The 11,948-nt window shown below is 41.8% G+C and overlaps 2 protein-coding genes across 2 annotated transcripts; one reads left to right on the forward strand and one right to left on the reverse strand.

Annotated features, from left to right (window-relative positions):
• LOC306971988 (uncharacterized protein) lies at positions 1 to 4,915 on the forward strand (the record flags this gene model as incomplete). The annotated part of the gene is made up of 5 exons (XM_079568431.1): positions 1 to 141; positions 1,129 to 1,258; positions 1,345 to 1,507; positions 2,451 to 2,578; positions 4,854 to 4,915. The coding sequence occupies 5 exons, from the start codon at positions 1 to 3 to the stop codon at positions 4,913 to 4,915; spliced, it is 624 nt and encodes a 207-aa protein (XP_079424557.1).
• Positions 4,916 to 5,751: 836 nt separating this feature from the next.
• LOC306971989 (heme-binding protein 2-like) lies at positions 5,752 to 9,689 on the reverse strand (the record flags this gene model as incomplete). The annotated part of the gene is made up of 4 exons (XM_079568432.1): positions 9,483 to 9,689; positions 8,411 to 8,540; positions 7,445 to 7,607; positions 5,752 to 5,923 (listed from the first exon to the last, which is right to left on the reverse strand). Exons 1-4 carry the CDS (start codon positions 9,621 to 9,623, stop codon positions 5,752 to 5,754), a joined length of 606 nt encoding a protein of 201 aa, XP_079424558.1. The 5' UTR covers positions 9,624 to 9,689.
• Between the last annotated feature and the right edge of the window lie 2,259 nt (positions 9,690 to 11,948).

An 11,948-nucleotide genomic window follows, 5' to 3' on the forward strand; every position in this document is an offset into this window, starting at 1 on the left:
ATGGCCCCATCGCTGCCCGCCCTGCCCCTGCTCCTGGCCCTCGTCCTGGGCGTGGCGCTCCCGGCACAGGCCTACGACCAGCTGGACTACTGCCAACCGCCCAGAATCTGCCCACAGTTCACCCGCATTTCCACAAACCAGGTCAGACTTACTGTTTTCAATGTTGGGGCTTTGGTGGTAAAAATTTAGTCGTTTTATACTGACTAGTCATGTGACGTTTGGCAGAAATTAGATGGAAAAAGAGCGTGACACGTAAAAAAAAAAAGCTCAATTTAGATCAGTTTGTAGGCCTTGGCTTTCAAATGAGGCGTAGCTCTGGCCTATAGGCTGTTGGCTCCGGTCAAAGCTTTTTAGATTTTGAGTAAAACCGGAGAAAATGCTGTCGGTTAAGGCGGGGGTTAAGAGTGAACCAACCCTATTGTAAAGGATAGGCGTTTACAATGTTGTGACGTGATTGGACATGACACAGGTTTAGTTCTGCTGAAACTTTTTAAAAATCTTTTCAATATGCAGAAAATCAATGAACAAAGTTGCCATATTTAGTTCATTGCTCTTTAACGGGCAAAAGGTTTATATGTAAGATACAGAAAGTACTGGGTGCTGATATTCAGGAGGTGTACTTTGTCATAGGCGAGAGCTTTGGTAATGTGATTGTGCTTCACAGCAGTGGGCGGGGTCAGTCACCTCCAGTATTTGACTAGAAAGTTACAAAAAGTCTTGGCGTTTATTTTGTCAATGTGAGTCTCATCAACTGACTAGGGTTGGGTTTCAGACTTGAGAGAAAACAGGAAGTTGAGAGCGTGAGGTCTCTGCTGATTGGCCAAATGCCTCAGTAGTGGGATCTGTGGTGTAGGGTGAGCTCTTCTGATTGGCTGAGTGAGACCACATGCTTCAGCGCAAACCGGGAGGATGTTCCTGCAGCTTTCATTCATCGCCTCATCAACGGCAGCCTTTACCAATCAGTTAATCAGTCCCAGCTCACGCGCACCTTCACATCAGCCACTCAGTGCTCAGGATATTAGTGTCTCAACTCTCAGGTCTTTGTTCTGCTGCAGAGACGACATTAGCCTTAACCACCATGCTGCCGTCTTATCTTGCTTAAAAGGCTTTTTAAATGTGTCTTCTCAGAAGTACGAGGAGCGCCTGTACGAGTCGTCTGTGTGGATGTGCACCGTGGGCGACGGCACAGACAGCTTCACGGTGTCGAAAGCCTCCCTGCGCCTCATGGACTTCAGGAGCCAACAGAGCTGGATCCAAGGTGAGAACACCGAACTCCTCAAACAACCTTCTTGGTCTTTTGTATCTTTGTACTGAGCATTTCTAAAGGACCCGTTTGTTTTCCAGCTGTGAAGCCGGAAAGGAACACCTGGCCCAGCCTGGTCAAAGGGACGCAGGGGGACAGGGGGACGGTGTTCCAACTCTGCTGGCTGGTTCCTCCGGGGATGACTCTGTCCGGCTCCGGCAAAGTGACGGTGGAGAAGTTTCCCAAGGCCTCAGTGTTTGTCAGGTCAGAGCCTCAACTCTATTTACAACTCAGGAGAAATATCATGCAGATTTGTTTTAACCATCGAGTTAGACCGAAATCAGCTGTTGTGGTTCTTGTGGTTCACACTGTTCATTATCTCAGCCTGTTTCTACAAACCGTTATGTCACAGAGCTTTTTAATGAGCTTCCTCCGATATGGTGAAGTCAGGTTTATGGTGAGGTAAAAATGTAACGGCATTTACACAATTCTCCATGAACATATTCCAGTCCTGATTTAAAAGTTAAAGACTGAAAGATTCACATTTTTAATGTTTGATCTTAAAGCACCTCCTGGAACCGCCACCTTAAAGTGGTGGAGGGGTTTGAACGCCCGAATGATCCTGGAGCTCTGGGGGCTTCGTGCCCCTGGTAGGGTCTCCCAGGGTAAACTGGTCCAAGGTGACGGGTCAGACAAGGAGCGGTTCAGAAGCCCCTTATGAGAGACCAACAGGCCCGTTTAATCATGAGGCCGTCCTCCCGTGGACCCACCACCTGCAGGAGGAGCCAAAAGGGGCTGGTGCAACATGATTTGGGCAGCCCCACGACCCAGCACTGACAAGTGGATGGATCTTAAAGTTGCATTATGCACTTCTATGTAGTGACCTTACAGTGAGCCATGCACCTTATTTTCCATCACAGTGGCCTCTGTGATGCTCCAGGATTAAGGGTTTTCACTTCACAACCTGCAAACCAGTTGATCCTGGAGAGTTCTAGGCCACTGTGATGGAAACTAAAGTCATGTTAACCACAGCCATTGGTCACGAAAAGGTCAATTGTACACAAATATCAAGTTTTTGTAGTAATGGTCCGTCTCAAATAGAAATGTTTGGCAAAGCAACATATGCCACAAGTCTCTTAAGCTTTTGCTCCATAAAGTGCAGCAGTGATGGAGAGGCTGAGGATTAATAATGTCCTTGTTGTTGCAGGTCTTTTGTGGGCATGCCGACCTTAGAAGAAGCCCAAAAGAACAAGGAGAAGCTGATGCAGGACCTGACCGCTGACGGGAAGAGTTTCGACCGGACGATTTACTTGGGCGCCAGTTACGACCGCTACGGTACTTTCAATCAGCACATCGAAATCTGGGTCCTTAAACGTTAGCTGGACTCAGGATCCCAACGTCAATGTTGTGCTTGATTCTTGTAAGAAATGTCACAATTTTATCATGATTTGAATAAACTCATTGTGATATATCTGGAGGTGCAGTGTTTCTGTTCGAAGGATAATGCTCATGTTTTGGGTTCAAAATGAGGCTTAACACTCTTAAATGCAAGGTATGTGTTATGATTAAACACATAACTAATGAATGGTTTATGATTTAAGTCTGGCTAACATTTAATAACTACACAATGAATATGTGAAGAACTAAGTGCTTTGTCATAGTACAAGATGATACTTTATTGATCTCACAAAGGAAACATTCACAATTTAAGGTTAAACAACCCCAACCTGAACCCGGAGGTCGGGGAAACCGTAGCACCTGGAGGAAACCTGGCTGCCTTCAGTGTTCTGATCCTCAAACAGTGCAGCGCCTCGTGGGTCTGTTCCTGTTTCAGAGCGTGGTGTCCTGCACTGGTCAGCTCCTCCACTTCCTCCCGCGCAGCTCCCTCCGCTCCACCAGTCATTCACCATCTTCCGAAGAGCGTAGCAGATCTTTTTATTCCCCAGTCAACGTCCATTAGCCAGAACACTAAGGCATGTCCGGCCTAGCTGAGTCTCGTCTGATACCTCATTTGTCCCTTTGCATTTTGAGTTTGGCATTATCTTTAGTAAAGCACTTTGCACCACGAATCAGTGTTTTTGTCGACTAAAATATTTTGTCTTAATTTTAGTCAGTGATATTTTTGACGACTAAAATTGGAATAAAACTAAATCAAAAGTTTCTCAGACTAAAACTATGACTAAAATGTCCAGATATTTAGTCGACTAAAATAAGACTAAATAAAAATGAGACTAAAATCATCCAAACTTGAATTGTCCGTCTTAAAGAGCTTCATATCATGTAAATTCACTGCCAAAGGAAAACTCTGAGCTTCATGTGGAAGCAGCTCCATGAAGAGGAACAAGATAAATTATTAAATATAATGAATACTAATGCATAGTCGACGACTAAAACTAGACTAAAATTGAGTCGATTTATTTGACTAAATCTCGACTAAAGTTAAATTCCATTTTAGTCAAAAGACTAAGACTAAAACTAAATTAAATGTCAAAATTAACACTGCCACAAATCTGTATGATAAGTGCTCTATAAATAAAGTTAGGATTTGATTAGTCGATAAGTCATTATTGGTCACACTTAATGAATCGTTCATGATTTAAGTTCACTCATTAAGGCTTAAAGTGTTATAAAGTGGTACCTTTTACATATTGAAATGTGATTCAGTTTCATTTTCTTTGATCTGAAATTATTCCAAGGACCCTCTGACAAAAAATGGATGAAAAAGTGACAAAAAATGGACAAAAATTTGACGAAAAATTTAGAAAAATGGACAAAAAATGGACAAAAAATGGACAAAAAAGTGCTAAGAATTTGACAAAAAAATGCGAATAATTTGATGCAAAAGTGACAAAAAAATTGACCAAAAAAAATCGAAAAAGTGACAAAAATTCACGAAAATTTGACAAAAATGAGAACTGCCCAACACAAAAAGTGATGGAAAAAAAATCTGATGTGAGGAAAAAGATCAATTTAGTTTTGTAGATCTTAGCTTTCAAATGAGGTGTTACACTGGCCCACAGGATTTGGGTTAAGCTGAACTGGAGAAAATGCTCTCGGTTCAGGCGGGAGTTAAGAGGTTAAAGTAGCCTGTTTCTAATTTGCATAAACAGTCTCTGGGACCTTTCACTGTATTTGTCCGCATTGTGGCGCCCTCTTCTGGCCTCTGGCTGTCACTGCAGCAGGTATGGGGCTGAACTGGGAGGGTTAGAATCACTGAAGTAAAACCCTGACGGTGATGATCATCCGTGGTTAAACTGGACGCTGTAGGTTTGAACTTTCCACTGACCTGCAGTGTTATGTCATACGAGCCCAGACAGAGGATCCACATTTCCTCCTTTATGGTTTAATGTTTATGTTCAGTAAAGAAGTAAATAAGCCGTCACTTTTTTCACACACTACCTTTCAGCTTATACAATGATGCAGCTAATGTAGATTGTTATGGAAGAGTGGCATTTTTAAAAGAAAACCATAAGAAGTCCAGAAAACGGGATGACTTATGGGTTTCTTTCAAAAATGTCTTGTGCAAATCCTACTTTTCAATTTTTTATTTATAAAAAAAAAAATCTAGATCATGTATAAATTTCATTTCACTTCACAATTGTGTGTCCAGGGGTGCCAGGACCCCAGGGGGTACTTGAGAGCTTGGCAGAGGGTCCATCGAATAATGTCTGATCAAAGAGGATGAAACTGATTTATATTTCAATATGATTTAACCCCTTAACTCCCGCCTGAACCGAGAGCATTTTCTCCAGTTCAGCTTTACCCAAATCCTGTAGGCCAGTGTAACGCCTCATTTGAAAGCTAAGACCTACAAAACTAAATTTATCTTTTTCCTCACATCATCAGATTATTTTTCATCACTTTTTTTGTTGGGCAGTCGTCTCATTTTTGTCAAATTTTCTTGACTTTTTTGTCACTTTTTCGTCGATTTTTTTTGGTCCATTTTTTGTCAATTTTTTGTCACTTTTTTGTCAGATTATTCTCAATTTTTTGTCACATTCTTATCACTTTTTTGTCAATTTTTTGTCACTTTTTCGTCCATTTTTTCTCAATTTTTCATCAAATTTTTCTCACTTTTTGTCAAATTTTTGTCATTTTTTTGTACAATTTTGTAAATGTTTTGTCACTTTTTCGTCCATTTTTTCTCCCTTTTTTCCACATTTTCATCCTTGTTTTTGTCTCAGTTTTGTTGCTGTTTTCACAGCTTTTTTCCAGAAGCTTTTGGATTGGGGTAAAGCTGGAGAAAATTTGCTCGGTTCAGGTGGTAGTTAAGGGGTTAAAAGAAAGGTTCATTATAGTGATATTTTCCTGTTTTTAGCCTTACTTTGAACCCAAAACATGAGCATAATCCTCTCAATCAACAGAAACACTACACCTCCACAGATAAATCAGAATTGGAAGTTTTTAATTCAGATCAGTGTAAACGATCAAGACAAAACTGTCCTTAAAAGACTCATTAAACACAACATTGTGCCGTAGGTGCCGGTCACCCGTCGCCTGAGTCCGGGCTAATCTTTAGGGACCCAGATCTCGTTGTGATGAGTGAAGGAAGAGTCGCTGGCGTAGTTGGCGGCGTAGAAAACCGCCCGGTCGAAGCACTCTCCGTCAGCGACCAGGTCCTCCATCAGCTTCTGCGCGTTCTCCTGTCTGCTCATGTAGGTCGGGATGCCTTCAAACGGCCTGCAAAAATGACAAGGACATTTTTGTTAACAATCAAACTGCAGCTTCTCCATCAACGCTTCACTTTATGGAGGAAAAGCTTTGAAGAGAATTAATCGTGGTATACGTTGCTTTTGACAAAGATTTGTATTTGAGACGAGGCAAGGTTGTCGACTCTCCCCGTAACTCTCACCATCGAGCCTCACACAACATAGATTTACTCCATGTATCCCAGAACGCTGCTGCTCCAGTCCAGAGAATACACTTTAAAACACCAAAGCACATCTCTGACATGTTAGAACTGTATGAACCGTCTCAGGGAGGGGTCTCCTGGTGGTTCCCAGAGTCAGGACTAAACAGTCTTTATGAGGATGCCAATAATCAAATCCAGGCTGAAAACAGTTCTTTTTTACCCGTGAATATGACACTGGAAGTATTTTATCTGCACTCTTTGCTTTTCACAGTAATTAAAGCCACCCCACGTAGGATTTTCACTTATAAATACAATTTAAATAGCAGCATATATTAATCATTAATCATTGGAAAAACACCTCATAAATGTACAAACAAACATGTGCTTTTGCAGTGAGCGGCTCAGCTCTTCTAAGACATGACTGTAACTTTACCGGGAGAGGGTACGTCTCCAGCTCGTCTCCATGGAGATGTGACTAAAATCAGTAGAATTTGAGATTAAAATAGGTTAGGTTCTCATCCAAAACCATTCTTTGATTATTCCGTGCAGTAATAGCATTTTTTGCCTCTAAAATCTCAAAAAGTTATTAACTGCACAATATAGAACCTGCAGTGGTGCGGAAGACCTGAGGTGGCAGTAGTGAGTATAAAATGACCAACTTGAATCAAGTCTCTTTAACCCCTTAACTCCCATCTGAACCGAGCTCCAGTTTGGCTTTACCCCAATCCAAAAGCTTCTGGAAAAAAGCTGTGAAAATAGCAACAAAACTGAGACGAAAACAATGATGGAAATGTGACAAAAAAGTGACGAAAACATTGACAATAAAGCGACGAAAAATTTACGAAAAAGTGGCAAAAATGTCACAAGAAATTGAGAAAAAAATGACGAAAAAAATGCCAAAAATGTGACAAAATGTGACAAAAAAATTTACAAAAAGATGACAAAAAATTGATTAAAAATTGACAAAAATGTGACAAAAAAGTGACACAAATTTGACCAAAAAAATGCCAAAAATTTGATAAAAAATTGACGAAAAAATGACAAAAATGTGACAAAAAATGACCAAAAAAAGTGTGACCAAAAATGACAAAAATGTGACAAAAAATGACAAAAAAAATACAAAAAATTAAAAAAATGAGTTGAATACCCAACAAAAAAATGATGGAAAAAAATCTAATGACGTGAGGAAAAAGATCCTCTCGGTTCAGGCGGGAGTTAAGAGGTTGACATGACTTTTCTTTCCATCACAGTGGCCTCTAACTCTCCAGGATCGACTGTTATGCAGGTTTTAAGGTGATTGTTCCTGGAGCATCTCAGTGTGTTGCTAAATAGAGTCTGGAGGCTCTGACCTGACAAACATTGAGGCCTTGGGAAGAGTCTCCACCGTCACTTGACCGGAGCTGGACAGAGTCACTCCCGGAGGAACCAGCCAGCAGAGGCTGACCTCCTTTCCTTTCTCCCCGTGCTTCACTTTGACCAGGCTGGGCCAGGTGTTGTCATCGATCTCCACAGCTGGAACACACACACAGGTTTCTTTAGTAGACAAACAAAGATAGAAAAGACTAATGTTGTTCTGGTCTAGAGCTTTTTTACTCCTCCGATGATCGATATTCACCCCTTTAATCTCGCTCTCAGTATGAAGGGCGGCCTTGGATCGGAAGATTTGTCTCTTAAAATCGACAAAATTTAAGAAAAAGTGTAATTGACGTGGAAAACAGCTGCTCAAAACTCATCAAACTGAACAAAAAGACGCTGAATTCAACCCAGATCAACCCATAATCAAAAATCTCAACAACGTGAGGAGAGAAGTTTATTGTCTAGGACTAAAGCAGATTCCTGATTTCAGAACAGACCACATTCTTTCTAAATGCTCGACTTGAATTGGTGGAATTTCTGGAAAAACTGGTTAAAGAGGAGAGTTTGGGCCTAAAAAATGAATTCCATTGGTTTGGAAAGTGACAGAAGAGTTGTCTCCGGGTCGTGCTGGTTCTGGGACGGTTATGCTTTAGGTTTTTCTAACCCTCTGACTCTTATATTCACATTTATAACTGAGAATATACAGAGAGAACAACTAAACACACAGAAATGTTTAGTTTTATTTATTTAGGAGGAAGCTTAAATGGGTTTTGCTGGTCTTAGCTTTCAAATGAGGCGAAACACTGGCCTATAGTCTATGAGCTCCAGTCGAGAAGCTTTTAGATTTCGACTGGAACTTTGAACTGGAGAAAATGCGGTTGGCAGGAAACTTTAGTGACTGAAATCAAAGTCAGATTCTGCCCGGACGGTTTGTGAGAAGAGGAGTTCTGTGTTTCCACCTTGGATCCAGCTCTGTTGGTTCCTGTAGTTGATGACCCGCATGGTCGCCCTCATCACCGCCATGCTGTCGGTGGCGTCGCCCGCGGTGCACATCCACACGGACGACTCGTACAGGCGCTCCTCGTACTTCTGAGAAAAAACAAAAACAACGCCTTCAGTGAGCTCAGGTACTTCTCAGGACTCGCCCGGACACTGCAGTCCTGGGTCCACACGGAAAAATCCTAAAAGAGAGCTTGAATGAACAGAATTTGTGCTTATTTTGACTATTTTACTGACAATGGAACTCAATTTTTCCAGCCTTTGACTTTTTTTTACTCATTTCAAGCGTATTTCAAATGAATTTCTCTTATTTGAAGTGAACTAATGCTTGTTTCATTATAGAACACACATTTACACATATTATTTTACCATTAATTGTGATGAATGAATGAAACTCTATTGTTGAAATTGAGATACATACGGCATTGCATCATAGAAGGGGGCGTGGCCTACCGAGGGGGAAAATAGAATCTTTTTGGAAACTCTTTTTCATCATTTTCTGGTGAAATATGAACTTATTTATCGCATACAAATAAAGTCAAGTCTAAATCAGGTCCATATGGATGTTTATTCACAGCAGATTGTTCAGTAGAAGCGGAAAAACGGCAGTCGTAGCTAGTGCAAGCTAACGTTAGCATTATTCATGTATTTATGGGCTGTTGAACCACTTTGCTCCTCTCCATGTCTTTGTATCTTATTTAGTAGAAAACCATATTTAATAATTCAGCTTTTGTTCAACTAGTTTTTGAATAATTAGAGAAAGTTTAGATTTTTCCCCAAATTGTTTTCCCCCTCAACTGTTTTCAAACATGACCATATATGGGCGATTCCTGAGATGCCGTCTTTATAGTGCAGACCAACAAAAAGTAAGACAGAGACAGGATTTTAGAGGCTTGAGAATGAGCTCCTCATACAGAGGATGCACCATGAGGCCTCAGTATCTGTATGAGGACACTTGTTCTATGACACTGTTGCCAGTTATTGCAGGGTCATAAAGAAGAAAAATCAGGTGTAAAAAGGTGAGACTCTGACCTGGTTTGTGGACACGCGGGTGAACTGTGGGCAGATTCTGGGCGGTTGGCAGTAGTCCAGCTGGTCGTAGGCCTGTGCCGGGAGCGCCACGCCCAGGACGAGGGCCAGGAGCAGGGGCAGAGCGGGCAGCGATGGGGCCATGTCTCCTCTCAGTCGTGTCAGTGTGAAGAGGAGCTGTGGACGGGCTCTTATTTAAGCTCTACAACTCAATTTACGGGTAAAACTGGACAAACAAGAGCTTTATCTGGATTTGAGTGGATTCTGACCAGTCCTGATTTTCTGGTTTCAAAAGGAATGATGTTTTTTCCCCCCAATGGCACTAGTTGAAACCTGAAAGCAGAGATGGTCAGTATGTAAGGCTTGTAGACGAGGCAGACTGTGAGAAGGAAAGTGTAGCAACGACATCAGAGGTCAATTCAGAGCCGTAAAATGTGCAAATGAAAACAGACACAAATGAACCTCTTAAAGGATCTGTATCCTGCTGTTTTAGCCGTCCCAAGGTAAACTATAGGCATTTATATGATATATTGTACCTCTACCACTGTGGAGGACTTTTTGTGAGAAATATAAGTATTTTCTGGGGGTATTTTGCAAAAGCAGAAGACACGACGCTTCGATTAAGTTAACTCCGCCCCCTCTCTCTGAGCTACTCCGGCGCCCATGCAACATTAGCAGTAAAAGAAATATAAATATCACAGCAATAAGTGAAGTTACTTCACAATGCAGTTATAAGGAGTTCACATCTGCAACACAGCTTCATACACAGCAACACACACGCTAACACACACGCTAACACACATGCTAACACACATGCTAACACACACGCTAATACACATGCTAATACACACGCTAACACATACGCTAACACACACGCTAACACACACGCTAATGTGGCTGATGTGTGGTGGACCCTGCGTTGTGTAGTTTTACTAAAGGACTCGCGGGACTCAGGACACATTTGGGGGAAGCGGCCGCTTCAACCCTGTTTATTTCTGACAAAATTTAAAAGAAAATGGCGTTAGCCCCGACGATAGCCCCAGCCCACAGAACAATCTCTTCCACAAAAGACTCAAGAAAAGGGCTGTATATATCTCAACATACCTGACAAAATTTAAAAGAAAATGGCGTTAGCCCCGACGATAGCCTCAGCCCCACAGAACAATCTACGAAATACAAAAGAAAAAACATCCACAGAATAAACAACTAATATGAACAGAAATGACAATAAAACAATATGGTAACTTAAAGGACACATGGAATTCACAACAAAATGAAACATAAGGGGCAGATGGCCCGAGAACCTACCTCTTCCACAAAAGACTCAAGAAAAGGGAAGACGGAACGGGAGGAGCCCCCATATATAGGACTGGCCTGGGACAGGACGTGACACACGGGGCAACAACCAAAATAAAATACACTTGCCAAAACAAGACAGACAACCCAAAGACACTGCCAGGTATGACCAACGAACAAACCAACAAGAACTACACCCAGCGCCAATTCTCCAGGATATACCATGAACCATAACCCTGTTACACTAACACACACGCTAACACACACGCTAACACACACGCTAATACACACGCTAACACACATTTTGATTGACTCACCGCTCTGGTCCATCGGGTGTTTACATTATGGGACTCTCGTTGGTTATAAAAGTGAATCCACTTTGATTCTGGTGAAGGTTCACCAAACATCCATCAGAAACAGTCACAGAAAAACAATATTTTGGCTGATAAACACCGAATCCCGAAAAGAAATTGCCAACTTCTGGCGAGTGGCCTCTTCTTTAGGAAGGTTGAATAACGTTCTGTAGCGCTTTTCTCCGCGACATTATCGTGAGGTAAGAAAAAGAACAGGCGTGTCCAGAGTAGGTTAGAAAGAGCTCCTTCTTCACAGCTTCCAGTGCAAACATGACGTCAGTTCAGACGCTCAGGGGTGCGTTTGTTTTCCCCACAGGAGCAGCGCGGACTGGTCGGGCACTTCCTTCTTTTTTTCTTTCTTTCTTTCTTACAACAGAAATAATGAAAAAGCTGTTTTATAAATGACAATCAGGTCGCAAGGCATTACATTACAGACGTCAGGGATGGATTTGGGAACCAATCACAGAACAAGGAGGGGACGGCGAGATGATGACGCACTCTTCGATATACGGAAGCTTGTAGTTTATTTACGGATAAAAAAAAAAAAGTTTATTTACTGATCAAACATGACCAGCAGCAGACGCGAAGCTATTTATCGATCAAGCTTTAGACCTTGTTCTTAATAGTTTAGCTCGAAAGTTTACAGCGGGTGCGTCATACGTCATCTCATACGATGATACGATTGGCTGTGGCCTCGTGCAGACGCATGATAGACATTCGTAAACCACACCTCTCCTACGAGAAAATGAATTGGTGACACCAGACTAAATATCACTTGTGATTTTAGTCTGGTGTTAGCCAGGCTAGAGAACTGTGTGAA

This window comes from Gobius niger (assembly GCF_951799975.1).
Source record: "Gobius niger genome assembly, chromosome: 12".
Classification (NCBI taxonomy): domain Eukaryota; kingdom Metazoa; phylum Chordata; class Actinopteri; order Gobiiformes; family Gobiidae; genus Gobius; species Gobius niger.